The 22,474-nt window shown below is 36.3% G+C and overlaps 1 protein-coding gene across 2 annotated transcripts in view; it reads left to right on the forward strand.

Annotated features, from left to right (window-relative positions):
* Positions 1 to 22,474, forward strand: part of LOC147069365 (serine/threonine-protein phosphatase alpha-2 isoform) — a 129,666-nt gene that overhangs the window by 99,099 nt on the left and 8,093 nt on the right. For both annotated transcript variants that reach the window (XM_085950766.1, XM_085950765.1), the window contains exon 5: positions 21,889 to 22,085. In XM_085950766.1, the coding sequence (XP_085806892.1) occupies positions 21,889 to 22,085 (197 nt within the window). The remainder of the gene's footprint in view (positions 1 to 21,888; positions 22,086 to 22,474) is intronic.

The raw sequence follows: 22,474 nt of genomic DNA on the forward strand, positions 1-22,474 counted from the left end.
GAAATACAGTAATGGATATATTTTAGTCATTCCACTTCGCCCGAGCGTTCGAAAATCGAACTGAAATTAATGCTGTCATTATTCATTGCCGCCCACCTGTTTGTTCCCCAGGTAACTAGGTAAATTGGTACCGCACCAGCAAGACTAAATTAATCGAATTAATTCACGGCGAGAGCCGGATTATTGAATCGGTCGGCAGTCGATCTATTTCCGATTCGTCGGATGTGAGAGGTGCCTTAATGGGAGCGGTTGGAGAAGTCAATTCTCTGGCTTCTGTGGTGGATAGATCATAGTGACTTTCAAGGGAAGCATTGAAGTTATGAGGAGCTAAAGTTTTAATTTTAAAATATTTTAGGCAATGTTTTTGTATTTTATTTTGTCTCACACTAGAGTTGTGTATTTCCCGAGAAAATCGCAATCTCGAGATTCGGGATTTCCCGAAATGATGAAATTTTGAATTCTGGAGATTCGAGATTTCCAGAAAAAAATTCTTGAGATATCGGGAAATTTAAAAAAGAACCTGTAAAAACAGACGAATTAAAAAAATATGATTTTTTTTTATTTATGTCAATAAGACAAACAAAATAGAAGTAGGAAAACAAAAATAATTCAAAACATTACTTATTAAAATGCAATTTCAAAAAACACAAGACTCGATCGCTCGATCTGACAATCGTGTACGCTTTTGAGACACAAAATTCCCTGATGTTGCAAAAATTGCGCTCATTTTGAGTCGTTGAGTTTAGACGTTGTCTTAATTGTGTTAAAGCGCCCCGATCGGTCTTTGAACGTTTTATGTTTTCTGTCAACTTTTTTCGTATTGAAAATCGTTTTTTTTTTTCAATTAATATTTGATAATAAAGAAATCCCGAATCCCGAGAAAAGATTCTCGTGATTCGGGATGGAAAATCTCGAAAATTTCTCGAGAATTCCCGAAACCCAACTCTACTCACACCCCCTTGACTCTTCGGGATGGTGAAGGCTTCTGCAACGCGCCCGAAACGTCGAAGAAAGAAATAAGCATCCACTGTCACATCTCCAAGAACAAAATACAATTTTAAGAAAGTCAAAAAATATCAGTTTCATCATCATCAATCCACTGCTGGGTGAAGCTCTGTCAAAGCTTATTATATTCCTCCAAAGTTTGTTCATTGCGTTACCACTTCCACTTCTGCAGAACTCAACTACCTTCATAATATCATTCAATTCAATTATAAGTATAAGACGTTCACAATATGACATGAAACATTATTATAAAGAAGAAGAAAAAAGGGATAAAAGAGAACATAATAATATATAAACAAACAGAATCAGTGAAAATACAATTATACATATATCTATCCATCGATCCAGCTGCCTCTAGTAGTACTACCTGTTGGACGTTTTCTACGTTGTGGTACTATTACTATTACTATTGAATGACCAGATTTTTTGGTTGCAAATTACTGCTCAGGAGCAGTTACACAAAACTAAGGTAGCCATGCACTTAAGTGTGCTTTGGTTTAAGTTTAGAGTGGCCATTTGAGAGAGGGGTACATAAAGGCAATATTAAAAACGAACACAACAGATTAATAAAACAGAAATGGGAAAATCATGGACCAGTGTTTTAAAGCATATTTCGGTTTACGTCTTAATGACAATCACACCATAAAACGCAAGACAAGAGAACACAGAATTAATAGGAACTGAAATACCTAACGGGTGTGGAGTAACAGGCATCCAATCTCGATTGTGGAAGAATGTGGGATAAACTTAAACACGTGTCAAAAATACGTCGTTTTAAGTTTGACTTTTGTTCTGACAACTGCTCTCGGCTTATGGACTGACGCTCATTCAATATCGGTGTATTTGAAGGTTGCAGCACACTATTGCACGTCTATAATGTGTGTTTCATTTTCGTAGGACACTCACACATTCAAAACCCTGCTTAAAAATGTAGTATATGTAGTATAGCATATCTGAATTATATTTATTAATCTGTTCTGTGATTTTCATAATAAATTTAATTCAACATTTTTTACAACGTTGTTCTTAGCTCGTATTCTTATTTGTCCGGTGGTTCTTTGTCCGGTACAAATCTTGCAATCGATTTTTAACCAACTTCCCGTCTAGCTAGACATTTAAAACTTTTAGAATATATCAGAACACGATGCCAATGCATTTTTTAATACTTTTAGCCATCTTTAAGTAGAATTGAATTCATTTTCAGTTAATTCTGTTTTGTATGAAAATTTATGTCGACACCATTATTGGTTGCTTGGGGTCTGGGATCCTAGCAACTAAATTATTAATATATACGTGCATTACTACGGAAATCAATATGACATTTAAGCTAGTCATGTCAAGTTTATATGATTCAATTAAAATTATGATTCAACAAAAAGAAAATTTAAAAACGTTGTATATAAAAAGTTCTTTTTATATTGTAATTATATTATATCAAATGTATTGTAGACATGAATGTAGACATGAATTTTATTTTACTTGTATTCTCTCCGAGAACCAAATAATATAATAATTAACTGATAAGGGTTAAAGCTTGCTTGACATCGTAGTATAACCATCACTATTTTTGTTTGTATGTATTGATTGCTATGCTATTTATAACTGAAATAAAAATACCCGGAATTGTCTACTAGCAGACGTTGTAATATTTTATTTAAATTTCGCCCGACTCGTAAATCAAATATTTGCGGTTATGAATTATCCTGCAAAATTAAACATAAACAACGTTATTTTATTCAGCTTACTATCAACTGGAAATGCTTCATTGTTTTTGTGTATTCAGTAATATAATCCGTATGCCCCCCCCCCCCCCTCACCAAACCTACCTGAATAAGTGATTGCCTGTGTTTGTCTAACGAAACAGTGTGGTCGAAATGGTTCCTATGTTTTAGGGATGAATATTATTATTGTCGCAAATCCGTGATACTGATGTGATGAGGTTATGAAAGGGACAGATGTTGCTGTAACGTGAGCGGTCACCTTGTTTGGGGTCGAAAGGTCAGGCAGTCACGTTGCGTACACTTATTGAAGAACAATCCATATATTATATAATACTTGTATATTATTTATATTTTAAGTTAAATAATGAAATACATAATAATGTTATCTTGTTGTGCTACATTTAATAGATAAGATTGTGCCGTGTTGAACACATGGAATTTCAGATTTTGTATTTGAGCAAAAAAGAGACATCCTCGTTAGTTTTACATGCTTCGATGTATAAAATAGGTTGTTTGGCACCATTGAATTAAATTCGGAGGATGTGGCGTCCAAAGGAATAGTAATTGATGGTCTATATCAGGGTTTCCCAAACTATGTTCCGCGGAACCTGAATAGGTGTTCCGCGACCATTTGGAAAGGTTTTATACACTGCAACACATTTAAAGATCTTCTACTAAGTAGAAGTACAATAAGTAAAACTAAAATAATTAAAGAATCTACTTTATATTGAAAGGCGAGTGATGATCAATCTCCGCTGATGTTTATGGCGTCAAGTATCTAGATAGGTCATGGCTCCCACAGGGTGGGGCGGGCTGACTGGCCTCTACTCTGGGGGCCTGGGCTTAGGGGGCCCGACGTGAGAGATCGATCAGCCAAGTGAGATAAACACACAAACATGCACTAACTTACAATTTTGATTATTGTCGATATTTGGCATGTCCATTATTGTGCATATAAAAATACAAAAAAAATCACTAAAAAATACCCTTAATTTTACCTCGAACATCATTTGGAATATGCAACTGTAGATCGTCACATTACCTTTAACCTTAGCGATAAGTAGGGGCCAGCCAAAGATCCTAGCCTGGGGGCCCGCTTCGGGATCTGAGGGCCATGATCTAGGTACAGACGGAGGACCATATTTTTTTCATACCGTGCGCTTGAAAAAGATAGGGTATAATGTTTTTCACTGACCGGCTGACAAGTCTTGTCAGTTTAACGACAGTTTCCAAAATTGGCAAAACGCTACGCTAATAAATAACCTACAAAATAAACTAAGTGTTCCCTTAAAATTTCCGGGTTTGCAAAGTGTTCCATTGCAGGAAAAGTTTTGGAAACCCTGGTCTATATAATTAAAATTTTAGATTAGAAAAACGCTTCAAGGATGCATCTGCATCTTACATTATTGTGTGGAATTTTAAAGAATCAACATTGTATTAGTGTTTACATATATTATATGAGATTGCTGTTTCTGATAGAGGAGAGATAATGAACATTTAGATTATATATCTATATAATATAATATTGTATGTATTCAATATTATGAATGTGTGAGTAATTAATAATATTTGCAATATATTCGACACAAATTGAAGATGTTAACATGAAATCGGTATTGTTTAACTGGAAACAGTGGTGCATTTAGTGACGCCGAGGCCCCCTAAGAGGCCGTCCATATATGACGTCATGCTCTAGGCCTAGGGGGGTGACGTTAAAGTGTGACGTTACAAAGTATATAAAAAAAAATATAACAGGATCTGAAAACACAATATTGGGGATCGGGGGAATGTTTTTAACGTTTAAATGTGGCGTAATATAGACAGAGCGTAAAAGGTTATGTGACGATTGACGACGTTATGTGTGTCCTTGAAATTCCTTGGACTGTCAGGGTGACAAATTTTGACGTTCTCAAATGAATGCGAAAGAATCGTGAAGTTTTTTTTTTATTTTTAATATCAAAACCAAAAAAACAACAGTATCACGCTACACTATTAGGGACAATTAATAGTGCAGCATTCATTGTTCCCCAAGGAAAGACCAAACGAAAAACATGATTGGTAGCTCCACCGAAGTGATCCGGGTAGAAGATGGTAAGACAGACAACGCTGTGGTAGTGACCGATCTCCTATAGTGAATGACACAATATACAGAATGTTCGTTGCATGTAGACTCAGTGCAAATTTATAAGACGGTTTTGTGTAGCTTTTTGTGCTCAAAAATAATAGTTTAAACTAAAAGATTACATACAATAAAATTTAATTAAAATAACTGATAATACTGACTATTTATATCGGCCAATGGGTAGCCATAATTATAAAGCAAATTCTATCGGATAACAAATATTATGTTGGTGTTATTGACCGTCTTAAATATTAAATTCACCTCTACCTACTTAAATAAATATATTTTAATTAACTATTTTATTCAACGAATAATCCACGAGATTTTAAGAATGTACCATTCTAATTATTGAACATACATAATTCTCAAAACACTCATGAGAAAATATAACCAATAGAAAAAATCTTTTTTGAAAAAAATAAGACATCCACCCGGCAGGCATCGAACCTGCGTCACTTGGGTATCGCGCCCTGTGCATTACCACCAGGTGGGATGTATCAGGCGGTCCGTTTTTGTATTGTATTCTAAATTAATGTATTTATTACTTTAATTACCAGCAGATGTCACGGATCACTCCAATATTTTCTGTTGTAACTTGAACTTGTTAATAATTTTAAGAATACAAAAACCGATCGCCTACCGTAACTCAATTTGGAGAGCGCTTAAAAATGCCAATAGTTAAAATTTGTCGCATAGCATAGTGGTAATGCACAGGGCGCGATACCCAAGAAACGCAGTGTGATACTTTTTTCAAAAAAGATTTGTTCTATTGGCTATATTTTCTCGGGGAGAGTTTTCAGAATTATGTATGTTAAATAAATTTGATTTATTAATCCTAGTTTTTATCAATGAATTAATGCATTCCGCTCCGTCCGCGAGTGCACCCATTCGTCGCATACCCCGGCTGAATACGATTTATACTGTCTGATGTTATGAAAGTATAACTGATGGCGAGTCCCTTCCCGCGGCGCCCGTGCGTCACAGCGTGCGGCGTCGCTTGGCGTCGGATCAAGTTAGTTAGTGGTCTACGGTTTTTTGCGCCTCGGGGCACGTCAGAGAAGTAATTTTTCTCCGAAAGTCTCGGTTGGTTGTTTTGTAAGGTGTAAGTTTACGTCTCAATCGATGTGGCCATAGTAGTGTGGTAGGCGTTCGTGAAAACATACGAAATTATTTCCCACAAATCAATAATGAATATCATTGGCGAGGGGTCGATGTAGGCTGTTATGATTCGACATAAATAGTGCTCACTAAACTTTGTCAGTCATACTTACTTGTTTTCATTGAGCTAAGAATACAATTTGCAGAAGGTGCTGGTTAGTTTTTAAAATTCAATTAAACCCTGCCTAAACCAAACCATTATAGTTCAGGTATGCTATGGGCGATCCGACAAAATAGTGCATACTTTTTCAGTCATACTTATTTGTTTTCGATGGATTAAGAATACATAATTATTACAGATGGCGTAGGTTATTTTTTTTTAAATTCATTAAGCCCTGCCTAAACCAATCGACAATCGATAAAAAATATTCTTCCATCTATAAAATATCTAAAATTATGTATGCTTTAATGGCATAATTTTATATATTTTATAGATAAACGAATAGTTTTTTACTGTTATATACTAAGGCTTGGTTTAATTGAATTTAAAAACTAACCAAACATTATTTGCACATTGTAGTTTTAGTTCAATGAAAACAAATACATTTAACTGACAATGTTTAGTATGCACTATTTATGTCGAATCTTAACAGCCCCCTTCGCCACTGATGAAGATGCATTTCTAATACCAAAAAAAGAAATAATTGATTTTATCACAATTAGCCCTAAATTAGTACATAAGGACATAAAAAATCTTTGATTGCTGAAATTGTCATTTTTTAAGTAAGTCAGTCTGCCTCTCTGGCACATTGTGATAATTCTGATTTCAAAACATTCCCACGTAGTAGGTATAATAGGTCGATAGTTATAACAAGCTTTACTAGTAATTAACCTTTTAAGACTTCTTTAGAATCTTTAAGCCGGTGCTTTTCAAACTTTTCGTTTCACGGGGGGCACCCTAAATGTATAAAAATTCTTTCACTACCTAAAACCTTTTAAAATTTAATATTTTTCCTTTTCAAAATCAGATTCGAATGCTTTTTCATTGTTCGTGCACAACTCGCCAAGATCCATTTGTACAAATGTTCTGTAAACATCTGTCGCAACACAAATGTTTGCTCACAGTCCACTGTTATAATCTTTTGTCGGCGTACGACTGATCACATTCCCAATGAAGAGGTTTCAACGGCGGGCCGTAAGCAAGTAAAACGTATGGCTACTATTAAGCGCAGGTGAAAGTTAGAAGGCAACAGAAGAAGATTCTCCTGTCTAAGTAAGTTAGTGATCTGATACGCCCGGCCCGGGATAGGTAGACGTACTGCAATTTTATCGCCGACCTTTGATAGAAGGTGAATCGAAATAAAAGTCCACGAGACCACGCGTCTCTACTTCAGATGAAACACTAAAAAACCTGCCAAACATTACCAAACTTACTTATTTGTCTGTGGGTATTTTTGCACATGGTTTCCATCCGCTGCTGAATACAGAGACACCACAGAACAGATTAATTAATAGAATTCCGATATTTTAATAAAATATTTCGTTTATTCAACGAATAAGACAAATATTTCAGAATGTTACATTTTATATATCTACTGAATATACATAATTTGAAAACATCTCATGCATATACACGCTAGAAAAAATCATTTTGAATTCCGATAGGCAATAACCCAATACACTACATTTTGACGCAGGGTTTTGAATATGTGGGTGTCCTACGAAAATGAACCACACATTGTAGACGTGCAATAGTGTGTGTTGCAACCTTTAAATAAACCAATGTTCAATGAGCATCAGTGCATAGAACGAGAGTAGTTGTCAGAACGAAATACAAGCATATTCTTAACACGTCTTATAAGTTTATCCCATATTCTTCCACACCCGAGATCGGTTGCCTGTTTCTCCACACCCGTTAGGTATTTCAGTTCCCTGAAAGACACATTTTAAATACATATCAGCTTTTAATACAACTTTCCAAAATATTTTACACAATGTTAATAATTTGTTCACGCGCAGATGTATCTTTGTCAGGGGCTCGGCGTTGGATTGCCTGGTAAATATTTTAAGTCGGGCGCGAATGATAATCCAACATTTTCACAAACAGCTACTTGCCACATATATATATCTACTGTCTACAGCTCTACAACGTGCGTATAATAAATACATGACCGATACCCGGTAGCTTTTCCACGCTTCCACACCCCTCACATAACTGCGTATGTAACATAGGTAGATAAAACGTTTTACAAACATGCGTATTCCGGTCCATTAAAAATATATGTAACGTCATGCAAACTGAACTGATCATTCCTTGTAAATGCGTACACATTTCCTGATGTCTCATTCATTATTCTTTCTAAGCTCGTGCGCAAAGGCGGTTGTAGAAAACCTCTCAAAGACAGAGTCGAAATCTATAAAAGTGAAGAATCAAAGAGTATTGTCTTTAAAACGAATCCAATGTCCATCTTTATTGGTCTGATCAGTGACGTCCCTAGACAGAATGCCGCCCCTATGCAGCGCCAAAATAACGTTTCATTCTTTATACAGTATTTTTTATCATCCTTCCATGACTCCAATATCTAAGAAATGTGTACATATGTGGTACATACAATATGTGGATACCTTACTAACAAAGTATAGACTAAATATTCACAAATCTGCTCGTGTCGTTTCTGGTCACCACGGACGCCGAAGGGCAGCGGAAGTAAACTAGACATCGCGAACCCACCAAATAAATTACAATTAAAACCTTTTATGTTAATTAATATGTACATTATGTTTCCAACCAGTAAGCTGAATTTTTAATGGAAAGATATTTTCGTTATTACTAAGTTAAGGTAGCTGTTTCTCCTTAATTTGCCGCCCTTCGAGTAACTGCCGCCCCCAAGCGACGCTCAATCTGCCTACCCCCACGGGACGATGTGCTCGTCAATTATTGAGTAGGTATATACACATCTGCTTCATAATCTGCCTAAGGCATAAAGCCCACCAAAAAAGCGCTCGACGCGCTCACTACTGAGTAGGCCCCCTCCCATCCGCGCATTACCCTTCACCTATGTAATAAGGGGCTCAAGCAGCACAAAATAATAATTATTATTAGCGTCTCTCATAACAAAGCAATAAAGATATTATTAAATTTCTCGGGGCTTGTAATTAAAATCGGACACGCAATAACTAAACAAAGAGTTCGCTGTTCTTAAATAATGGCTTCTCGCCCGTCGCATCGACGACGCTTCGAGAGCGTGATTTTGCTCGCCGTTTTCAATGAATGGATACGTTGTATGTTCGTTCATTCGTATCGCCGAGAAGCCAAAAAACGATGACTCATGGGGCGGGCGCGCATAATGCGTCGTCAAATCCAGTGGGCGCTGGCGTATTTGATTACGTTGTATTTTCGTTGATTTACGCGCTACTTGTGAAATTTTGCGCGAGAGCCACACTTGCTGCGTTAAGTGGGTTTTACGCCTAAGAGACTAATAAAGAATTTTCTACCAGATTTGTTCTTCGGAACCCTAAACCATGCTACCGCGTTGGCTTATTTATAATGTCGAGGGTACCGAGCTTGAATCCCGGCTCTGGTAAATTCATATGTTATTTTTTAATGTATTCGGACCCAGAGTATGTGCCTAATTTAGTAAAAGTGTTTAACATCAATTTCTCGTAAAAAAAATCTGTTAAAATACGACATCCACTCTGTGGATGTCTATTTGGTCTTCCTGTGGAGAAGGATCGAGGTAGGCTGTGGAGATATGACATAAATTAGTAGACATGTCAGTTATATGTGCTTGTTTGAACTAAGAATACAATATGCATAATTATAGTTAGTTTTTAAAATTCTGTAAAACTCGGCACAAAACAAAGCCATTATAGATAATAGATAAAAAAAATATTGTATTATACGAGGGTGGGACAATAATTCCTTAGAAAAAAGCATTAAAACAGTTTTTATTTTTGTATTTTTTTTTTATTTCTCAACATAATCTCCTTGGAGCTCAATACACTTGGTTAGACGTTTCTCAATTTTTTTTAAACCGTCAGAAAAATAAGTTTTCGGAAGGTCCTCAAAATAAGCATTTGTCCGATCGATGACTTCTTCATTTGAAAAAAAACGTTGTCCACTTAGCCATTTTTTTTAAGTTTGGGAAAAGGAAAAAGTCACTGGGGGCAAAATCTGGCGAATACGGTGGGTGGTCGACCAATTCCAAGATCAAATCCTTCAATTTTAGCCATTGATCGTAAACATGTGTGAACACGGGCATTGTCCTGATGAAAGAGGATTTTTTTCCTGTTTAAATGAGGCCGTTTTTCTTCAATTTTGTTTTTTAGCTGGTCCAATAAAGATGCATAATAATCCCCTGTTATTGTTTTTCCTTTTTCCAAATAGTCAACGAAAATAATTCCACGTGCATCCCAAAATACAGTAGCCATAACCTTACCAGCTGATTTTACGGTTTTCGCCTTCTTTGGACATGGTTCGCCTTTCGCAATCCACTGCTTTGACTGTTCTTTCGTCTCGGGAGTATAGTGGTGTATCCATGTTTCATCTACAGTCACAAAGCGACGAAAAAATTCATCCGGATTGCGTTGCATGAGCGACAACAGGGCTTTAGAGGCCACCACCCTATTGCGTTTATTGTCGACTGTGAGCAAACGCGGCACCCATCTTGCAGAAATTTTTTTCATGCCCAATTTGTCATGTAAAATAGAAATGACGCTACCTTTTGAGATCCCTGTAACCTCAATTATCTCACTCAACTTTAATCTTCGGTCACTTAACACCATATCGTGGATTTTATTGATCATTTCTGGTGTAGTCACCTCTACAGGACGTCCTGAGCGTGGTTCATCCTTTGTTGATGTACGACCACGTTTAAATTCATTTAACCAGTTATAAATAGTTGCAAGTGAAGGAGCAGATATGCCGTGAACTAAATCCAACTCATTTTTTAATTCCTTTGCTGTTAACCCTTTTATATTAAAATGTTTAATAACAGCTCTAAACTCAATTTTCTCCATTTTCCATTTTCCACAAGCAAATTTTTTTTTTAAATGTACGAGAAACACACAACAACCCGACCAATCTGATTGAAACTTCGCAGCATACTGAATCGGTAGTGCCGCTGCATGAAAACAAACCGCTTACAGTACTAGTCGCGCCACCTGTCGGCTTTTCTAAGGACTTATTGACCCACCCTCGTAGTTTTGAATAGGCAACATGAATTCAAAAAAAAACTAACTAACACCGTCTGCAATTTGTACCCTTAGTAGTTCAATGAAAAACAAATATGTGTAGGCATGACTGACATAGTTTAGTTGTGCACTATTTATGTCGGATCTTAACAGCCTACTTCCTCCCTTCGGCACTGTGATCTTCAAATCGAAGATGGCATAAAAAATCTATCCAGACAATTAACTTCTCGGACAGTGTCACAGGCTTATTTCAAAAGAAAACTCACGAAAGATAATAATATATTTTGTATTGACCATTTTCATTCGTCAAAAATAACTTTTAACAATACGGATTGGAGTATTTGCCTTCAAAATTATTAATAATTATAATTAACAACCATTTTTCCCCCTTCACTTCCTTCTTTTTTTTAAATTATAAATTAAATTTCGATAATAATTCGGCATTTGCAGCTAGCATCCTTCGGACATAGCATGTATGTAGTCGTGTTTAATGTTATTATCCAATATAAGTACCTTTTTTTTTAATGGAGGTTAACTCCTTTTTCCTTTCTAAGGTCGATTTAACTCTTTTTTCTGTCTCCACTCTCCCGATTTACAAATTTCCGGGAACCCACCTATTCTGTATACTACAATTAGAATTTTTATAACGTGATATTTTCCCAAATGTCACCTTGGCCTGTCCGCTGCACCTGGGGATTATCACACAACCATAATTATATTAACTAATCGCCAACAAAGTAATTAATACAACTTCGTTGATATGTTAGCAGAACGACCACCCGGCACGCGAAGGGTTGAAGGTTGCGCGGTTGTTGAACCCTCTCTTCCGCATTGTTCCCCATCCCCATCCACCCACCCGCGGCACTTGTCGGGAAGGAGTCTCCCATCCCGCGGTCGACCCATCTCTCATTGCCACTGCAGGATCGTGATGGACCGGCGAACTCGACCATACAAAACGTAAAATAAACAAATATCTAGGGTACACACACAACCACAGCGAATTATGTATTTTTGAAGTTATACTTCTTTTGGCGCGTTTGGGAAATCAGATCAGAATGTATTTTTAGCGTGTGAATGTAACACATAATATATTTTTTCACGTGAAAAAAAACGCACTCGGTTGGATTCGAACCACCGATTGTTCAGTTATCAGCCGAACGCACTACCTTTACGCCACAGTATGATACTGCAATCGTGACGATTATACAGCATAATATTATAGTTTAGAATTGTTCCGTTGCCTAGGCAGCGAATTTATTATTGTCGGCCATTTGCAATTCCTTCGTAAACAAAGGAAACTTCAGTTAATAATATAAGTTAAAGTGTATAGAAATAAACCAACGGCGTTCCAATAAGCGGTCCTTTTTCCTGAGTGTGTAATTAAACAAGATAATTAAGAGCTAGTCAAATAATCTAGTTTATCTCAAGTTTTGTTTTTGTTTTGTTACGCTAAAGAAGTATAACTTCTAACGCGCGTACATAAGTACACCGATTTTTTTTTTAACAAAAAAAGAGTCCTTACTCCAAGTATAAATCTCGGGTTTAGAATCACATGGGCATGTCTCCAATAATACCGTTTTGAGATAACGCAAATAAAGATTTTTCTAGTAAACTACAAAATAAACCACACTTTACTCAACTATAATCTTGTAAACGGATTTATATACGGCATTATCGAAATCGGGGCTAACTCAAAGCATGCATTTTTTAGTGATCCTAGAAAACCGAAATCTGTCAAAACTGTCTATCTCGCTCTGAAATTTACCATAGCCAAAATAGGTTTTTAGCACAATCAAGAGAAGTGCTGTTAAAACATAGCACTTATTGTAACAATTACAACTAACGTATTGTAATTATTGTTACAATAAGTGCTAATACTTGGATACTTTCCTACCCCTAGATAGCGGCCGAAAGCAGTCTTGTGTATAGAAAAATGCGCAGGTCAGATTGCAATAATTTTGTCTCATCCACATAATTTATAAACAAATCAAACAACGATTTTTTTCTATTTTTAGAGACGATATAATAACACACTATTGCTGCTTTTATTTCTTCAATATCATAATATTATAATTTCAAGGAATATTTATTTTTATTCACGGAAATACTGCTTTGCTTTTTTTTTGCATTTCATTGTAATTTTTTTTTTTGATTTGTTTACTTGAAATCAAACGCTAATGAATCTGTCCCGGTCAAATGCGCGATTGAGCTGTATTCACGTTTTTGAAAAGCTATCGCTCGCTAATCCACGATATAATTAAATAGTTTAAAAACAAAAATATTTTACAGTCGCCATGTATATTCTACTGAACCACTCTCAAATAATGTTATTTTTTATCCGATGTAATATTGTCACATAAAACTTGGCCAAATATCGGCGAGACCGTCGTATTGATTTCGTCCATTTTATTTAGACAGTTCGGTCTAGGGATTGCGATACCGGTATTTCAAAACCGGTATTCCATTATTTATCAATACCGGTTTTAAAATCCAAAATACCGAAATTTTCGGTATTAAGAAACCACACTCGTTAAGATTTTTGACGATTAAATTTAATGTTATTTCTACATTAGTTTATCCTGTATTTCCTATTCAATTGAGTGTATAAGGTTATGTGCTGATTAAATGTAAAATATTGACTAAATCCAACATAGGTGAAATAAAAGTAAAACACAATTCATTAAATATACCGATTTATAAATTGTCTCGATAAATTAACCTACTGATATTATTACAAAATAGAAAACATCCGTGATATATGTTTAATTATTCTATAATAACATTCAGTCAGTGTTGAAATGAAGAAGCTTGTTTACACTAATGAACTAGCCTTTTTGAGGGCTTTTTATTTGAAATTCGGCCCCTTAGAGTCAAAGAAACGTATTTCATTTTTCTCTACTTTACAGGAGACCCCAAACACAAGTAAATTTACATTCCGTAGACATTAAGCCGTCTGCAAGACCTAGCGAGACAGACTGGCGACCGCCAGCTGGCTCTGCAAGAAAGTGTTCGCAAGAGATATGTATTGACTTATCTTTTTTCCATTGAAGTTTCTTTGTCAATTAACATAACATGTCATTTAATGTCCAGTTCCTTACGTAACTCAAAATTGTTAAAAATTAAGATAGGTTTCTTTGACTCTAAGGCATAAAGCCCACCAAAGCGTTCGGTGCGCTCACTACTGAGTAGACCCCCTCCCACCCGCCCTCACCTATGTAATAAGGGGCTCAAGGAGCACAAAATAATTATTATTACAGCGTCTCTCGTAACAAAGCAATAAAAATATTATTAAATTTCTCGAGGCTTGTAATTAGTATCGGACACGCAATAACTAAACAAAGAGTTCTCTGTTCTTAAATAATGGCTTCTCGCCCGTCTATCGACGACGCTTCGAGGAGCGTGATTTTGCTTGCCGTGTTCAATGAATGGACTACGTTGTATTTTCGTTATTTCGTATCGCTGAGAAGCCACAAAACGGTGACTCATGGGGCAGGCGGGCACAATGCGTCGTCAAATCCAGTGTGCGCTGGCGTATTTGATTACGTTGTATTTTCGATGATTCACATAGAAAATGCGCGAGCGCCCCGCAAGCCTGCTTTAGTGGACTTATGCCTAAGTATGACGCCTCAGCACCGCGATTTCCTAACTATCGTCTCGTGTGGCACCAGACGATAGTTAGGAAATCGGGCCCCAGTGCCAGCGTTCGGCGCAGCGTTGAGCGTTCTGCGCAACTCAAACGTATAACCGTATAAATGTATAACCAAAAAAAGACATTGTCTACGAACATTTTCACATACGGTTATACGTTTGAGTTGCGCAAAACGCTCAACGCTGCGCCGAACGCTGCCACTCAGGACGTACACTAAGGGGCCGAATTATCAATATAATGTATTCAAATTCTTTGTAATAATCACCAATTCTACAATATTGTGATTAATACATATTTTTTAATGTCACCACAATAAATGTAGATAGGTAGTTTTTTTTTTATATAATATAATGTTTTAAAGAGATTGTAATAGCTATATTTACTGATAAGTAAGTACTTATGTTTTAACGAATACCGGTATTCAAACTATCTATACCGAAAAACCGGTATTGATATTTTCATTCGGTATTGCAATCCCTAGTTCGGTCTTCTGTTTTACGTTGGTCATAATAAATTTTACAATGTTTTCCACTTACCTTTTCGTTTAATATATAGGTACACCTGTACGGATAATAATAATGATGATACAGGTTTAATTAAGTTAAAGGTATCTAATTCAGTAAAATGAAATACCTATCCTGTGTACACTGCTGCTTATTTTTTTTTGCACGACATTCTTTTGTTTGTTGGCTTTCTTTTAATTTAGTATAAGCCCGGCTTATAAAATTAATTTTGTTAAATTAAAAACAAACTTTGCCGGTAAGTAAGTAGCTTTAAAAGTAACTTTATATTTAGTAGGTAGCTTTTTTCTGGGAAAAATAATCTTTATTATTATAGTAGCATTTTGTGGTGGTGTATTATCATTTTCTTCTTCATTCTAATTATTAGCCTGCATCGATCCACTGCTGGGCGAAAGTATATTAATTTTACAGACTGATTCTCTCGGTACCGTGTGTTTCGCTATCTGGTATCTAGGTATATTTTTCAGACATTTCCTACCCTACCCTTTATGTACCACTGGATGATCCGTCGAATGTCTGTTTTCGAGCTATCTACCTGCTTATTTCCATTTAAGGTTTTTTAGAAAACTTGTTACATTTCGTACACTGGTTTTTAGTCCCTTATTCAATTCTTTCGGTTTTTAGTCTTCTTTTGACTCTTTGGCCGTTAACATGTAAATTGTCCGTATGCAGCTCAACATGGGCTGTTGTATCAGAAACAGATGGCCGTATAGCATTGACATCATATTCATATCTAAATAAAATATATAATGAAAACCAACGCTAGACAGAAGATAACGCGTCATTTTGTATTTATTTCAATGCAGTGGCGAGGGGTGGTAGGCTCCAGCTACCTCCACCCTTCGCCCCTGTCTCAATGCTATACGGCAACTGTTTCCGGTGCGATAGCTTACGTACACTTCACATACTTATTTTTTTTATACCGGCCAACATTATATTGTACTAACTACAATACCTACCTATCTTTCGCTCACGACTCATTTAGTGCCAACACCGCGACTGGCGCGTTTGGAGTAGTTGGCCATTAGATATATTTAAATGTGGTAATTAAAAGGTCAGCAGTGATTGTGTTAATCGGAGACAAGTTAGCTTCGACGATTACCGAGAACGTAGAGGGATACAACCGAGCCGTCGAGAAGACTTGTCAGATGGCCAAATCATCTGGGTTACGATCCTCAGTCATGAGGTCTCAGAGAAGAAGAATCATGGAGATAGAACGCTGATCATTAGGCAAATATTTCGAAATCACGACAGAGACCTCTTATATTTTATTTATCAGATTTAATTGAACTGTGTCCGTTTTAATTATTGTTTTCACTGTGGAATTCTACATATTATCAGTATGTAGTTCTCTTCTTGTAGGTATCTAATTTATTTTCCGGTATTCACCGACTCCAGCTACTTCGCGCGAGTTTGAATCCGTACTTTAATTACAAGATTGAACCGACCAAGTTGTTTACTGACTGTAGATACACAGTGTGCACTCGGTGTTATCGAGTTGCTGCGACGGTTCCTCGACTATATCGTGCATATGAAAAACAATGATTAAAAATATTGTTTTATTATTTATCAATTACATATTATTACGAATAGACTTCGCAAAAGGTGCGGTATTGTGGATTGCGGAATTTTATGGATATATTATGAAATATATGAGGTTATGTTGGGCATCACGCGAAAGGACCGTAAGAGAAACGAATGGGTTGGGAAGCAGACAGGAAGGAGTACGCGATGTAATAAACGTTGCCAAACAGCTGAAATGGAGATGGGCGGGGCACATTGCTCGCCGAAAGGACGGCCGCTGGACAAATGCCGTCATCCAGTGGTACCCAAGGGGCACGAAACGGCCACAGGGTCGCCCTAAAAGCCGCTGGATTGACGAACTGGTAAAGTTTGGCGGAAATACGTGGCAGCGAACGACACAGGACCGAGAGAGTTGGAAGAAGCTTGAGGAGGCCTTCATCCAGCAGTGGATTGACCCCGGCTGATGATGATGATTATGAAATATGTGACTTTAGTGGACTCTCGAGCTAGTACTAAAAAAATAATGTACAAAATTTGACACACTTCTCAAAAGGGTTCGCCATCCCTGGGCTGAAGTATTATCCCAGAGGTTAGGACACCTTCATTGAGCAGTCGGTTGAAAGCGCCTACCGATATTATGTTAGTGCGGTCTCGGCAATGGGCGTAAGTCAATGGGTCACGGCCGTGAGTATCCCTCTATCGTTCATTACAAAGGAATTTTTAATGATAGCAATTTGATTATTGATTTTTAATCAGTACCGTGTTTATACACTTCATTGGGTCTATTCTATACTTATCGAACACTAAATTGATAAATAGTATCAAACTTAGGGTAGGTTTGTATCAAAATATTAGCACTTATTGTAACAATTACACGTAGCCGGTTTTTATTGTTGCAATAAGTGCGATATTTTAACAGCAGCAAGATAGGTGCTGTTAAAATATAGCACTTATTGCAACAATAAAAACCGGCTTCGTGTAATTGTTACAATACGTGCTAATATTTTGATACAAACCTACCCTAAGTTTGATAATATTTTTCACTTTATCACTTTAGCGGTCGATAAGCATAGAATAGACCCGCATATCCACAATAAAATGTCACATTGACATACTGATACGTCTTATTAAGGCTATACTTCAGCTGAGGCATGGTTAAAGATCGTGGCTAGGCGATGCGCGGATTGTGCAAATGACGCTTGCCGAACGAAATATAATTTGTAATAAAAATCCAACATGCGTCCATGTAATGTTATGTTTATTGATATTCATTGGCATGATTTCTTTTTTAAGTACATACGTAAAGTTTTTTAGTCATCTTTACACGATTTAAGAATATTTTCATCCGACGCCATGACAAAACAAATTGACGCGCGCACACCTCCACCGTCGGTCTCCGATTGACGACGAGTGAGAAATTTCGTCGCACCTACTGTCGAAAATTATTTGACGTTTCACTGAAGAACAACTTATTAACGGATCCGTGGCCCTTATAGCGAAATAATTATTCGTCATTTACGTATGCATTTTTATATCAGGGTTTCTCAGCATTTTTGCGCTCTTCTTTCTGACAGTATAACAATTATAGTGATACTTTCCCGTGATACTCTCGAAGACCGAGGGTGGTACGGGGCGGGTTTGGTGGAGGGACTTTAACTTCAGTATAACAATTATAGCGCCTGTACACGTGTATGGATTTACTGGCACCGAAAATGTGTAAATTAAACTATCGCTATAATAACTGTTTACAAGTAACTGTCTCGCCAATAGCATTCTTCAAGCGTAAGCAAGACTATTGTCATTTTTTTTTTTTACCTAGGCTTTGACTGCGACTTGCTGTCATATCGCCTCTTCTCTTCTTGAAGGGGATCCGTCGCTCAGATCCTCACTCCTATTCTGCTAAAGAACTTTCCAATTCCATTCTTTTTTTTGCTTCATACTTCCGGCATTCCATTGCACAATCCTAATTTGATTTTTATTATCCATTTTGTTGCAGAATCTCTCCTAAATTTCCTTCTTTGGAGTGTTTGTATACCCAATCCACTGCTTTATTCATTAGTTGCTTTATGTGCTATTTGATAGGTAAAAGTCAAAATGCTCTGCGCGGTGTAGTTCATATTTTTTCCGGCAGTTCGCCACTATTCACTATTGTTCTACTGCGCATACGTCATGTAAGTTCTAACTATTGCGTGAAAATTCATTCATGCATTTTGCCAATCTTGCAACTTGCGTGATAATGTGTGTTTACACGTGCATTTTCGTGTTGTTGCCACGATAATGCGTATTGTCAGCAGTAAATCCATGCACGTGCCAAGGGGTTATTAGTAATACACCTTTACCCTGTCAGTAGCAGCCACATCAGAACTTATTCAAATGCTGTTTTTTTTTTCATATCTATTATGCATGTATATAGTATTATTTACGTATATTTTTAAAAATGTATAAACAGACCCATGATCCATGTTATAATAGTGAAATGATTATTCATATTGGATAGTTCGTGAGTGTATTCATACCGCGATCTCATTGATTTTGTGTATTTGCTTAGCAACCAATAATAATATAATCTCCGTAGGTAATTCTTTATTCTGACAGCCTCTCTCAAAAGTTACTGTAGTTCCCAAGTTCCCATCAAAAGCCTTTTTCTCAATGTCTCAAGGCTGAAACAAACCCCTATTTTTATCTCAAGAATAAGGGATAAAGGGCAAAATAATAACCGCGATTATGTACATATTAAATTACTTCAAATGTAATATTTTTCTTTTTTACAACGTTTTTATTAGCTCGTATTCTTATTTGTCCGGTGGTTGTTTATCCAGTACAAATCTTGCAATCGATTTTTAACTAACTTCCCGACTAGTTAGACATTTGAAACTTTTAGAATATATCAGAACACGATGCCAATGCATTCTTTTAATACTTTTAGCAATGTTTAAGTAGAATTGAATTCATTTTCAGTTAATTCTGTTTTGTATGAAAAGTTATTTCGGAAGAAATCCATTAAAAGTAAAACTATTATTGGTTGCTAAGTGAGTCCTAGCAACTAAATTATTAATATTAATATATACGTGCGTTACTATGGAAATCAATTATTCAGTATTTCTATCAAGTACAATTTTTTTGATCGTTTAAGCTAGTCAAGTCAAGTTTATATGATTCAACAGAATATTTAAACACGTAAGTATTTAAAAAGTTCTTTTTATCTTGTAATTATTTATTATTATTTTTCACTGGTGTCTTGTTGGCATTTTTGTTTTTTTTTTGCAATTTCGGCAGAATTAATTGATATTCGCGATCTCTTTCGGCGGCCGAAATTAATTTTCTCTCCGTATCTTCGGGTCCTTCAACTTAACTCCATTGTTTTATAAAAATCATTATCGCGAACTGAAAATTTCCCACAGCGCCAGTCGAGTGACTAACAACTTCCTTAGTGGACGCGAAAATGAGTCACTCCACAAGGAAAGCACTTGACTGAATTTGTTTTTTTTTTATGTTTTAATGTTGGTTTAACTTTTTTGCCAGGCTCTCGATTTCGATGTAGTTGATTAAAATGGCGACCTCAGTTCGACGGCTGTATTATGCCTCACAAATGAAACAGTGGTTCTTGTTTTAATAATATTTCAACCAAAATCGGTGGTTCCACATCTTTGTTTGATTCTATGTTTAGGCATACTTAATGTGACCATTTATTTTTTCCTCAAAATGGGACATTACTAATTTTTAGATAAGTAATAGGTAGTGTGTATTCAAGAAAATGCTTATTATTTCTTCATTGTTTTTATTTATGAATGAAAAGAACACATGAAAATAAATAATTTATTTGGTCTTATATTTTTCTGAAGAACAAAGTATATTTGGTTTTGATTTCAAATAAGAATGAAATTCTTGACAGGACTTCTTAAGAGCGTACATAAGTGAAACGGCAAATAATTTTCAACTGTATGTGGAACGAAATTACGGCCGCGTTGCCATTCGGAGAGCGATAGTCGAGGTGTCTGCATGTCGATTCGTTTTGTCATGGCGTCGGATGAAAATATTCCTAAATCGTGTAAAGATGACTAAAAAACTTTACGTATGTACTTAAGAAAGAAAACATGTCAATGAATATACTATTATTATTACGAATATAATAATACACAACATAAAATGGACGCATGTTGAACTTTTATGACAAATTATATTTCGTTCGGCTTGCGTCATTTGGACCCGCAATCCGCGCATCGCCTAGTCACGATCTTTTTAGACCATGCCTCAGCTGAGGTATAGCCTTAAAATTTACTTTGATAGGTCATTAGATAATTATTAACATTGCTTTCAGAACTGTGACTTGCCACTGTGTTTTTCTTAAATAAGAGAAAAGACCCTTTCTGTTGGTGCTTTTCTACCGATTTTTGTATAGCCTTAAAATTTACTTTGATAGGTCATTAGATAATTATTAACATTGCTTTCAGAACTGTCACTTGCAACTGTGTTTTTCTTAAATAAGTGAAAAGACCCTTTCTGTCGGTGCTTTTCTACCGATTTTTTTTTATTTTTCGTGCCCTTTTTTTTTTTTTTTTAATTCTCTTTCTGAAAATGGGACATTTCAGCATCCCCAAACCCTCTTTGAGGACAACGGGATAGACTACCTAAAACCGGGACAGTCCCATTCAAAACGGTCAGCAGTCAATAGAGATCTATAATTTGGCTACATATTTTTTCCAACTCTGCCATTCTTGGTAGTGTGTTCCTGATGTGTGTCTTGGAAACATCAGTTATTTATTCTCCAATGCTGCAGAACTAACCTGCCATTGGTAATTGCAAACTATTAACTGTTCCAAATCGCTTTGGATATTGATACATTCCACTCAATATTGTCTATTCAATTCTAAACGCCAATTTTTCGCAATATGTTTTACATCAATCGTTTCTCTATGAAATTTACAACATTCCTGCACATTTTTTTTAAAACCCTATTACTTTTCCACAATGTCATGGCGGCCAGTAAATATGAAAGGAACGGATATAATGAACAAAATGAAATATTCTAATATGCATTTTTCTTCTTTCTTCCAGTTGACGAAAAGATCTTCTGCTGTCACGGTGGACTGTCACCTGACCTCCAGTCTATGGAGCAGATCAGACGTATCATGAGACCCACAGACGTTCCCGACCAGGGTCTCTTATGCGATCTCTTATGGTCAGACCCCGACAAAGACACGATGGGATGGGGAGAGAATGACCGCGGTGTCAGTTTTACCTTTGGAATCGAGGTTAGTCATCCATCATGAATAAGTCGACTTGAGAACTAAACTTACAGCATTGGACACGGCTTCGGAGGAAGACACAAGAGACAAGAATATAAACCTTGTGATTGAAGCTACATATTGACTAAATTAACTCTCCACCCCTCACCCTTCGGGGAGTAAGTCGGAACCAGTTTCTGACCATCTCATAACCAGCAGGGCTATTCTTAAGAATTAACATGGTAACACGTTTCTGTTATTTTTATTGCTCCAAAATATCAGTGAGAGCAATTCCACAAACATGCATGCATCCACTTAGAATTTCCTATTGTACTTTTTTATTATATTGAAATTCTTATCGGATGCATTTGGAATCAAGTATGACGTGTTAAAAATATTTTGCAGTACTATTTAAC

The sequence above is a fragment of the Rhyacophila brunnea genome, unplaced genomic scaffold (assembly GCF_057557595.1).
Source record: "Rhyacophila brunnea isolate RB1 unplaced genomic scaffold, BYU_Rbru_1.0 scaffold_23, whole genome shotgun sequence".
In the NCBI taxonomy this organism is placed as follows: Eukaryota; Metazoa; Arthropoda; class Insecta; order Trichoptera; family Rhyacophilidae; genus Rhyacophila; species Rhyacophila brunnea.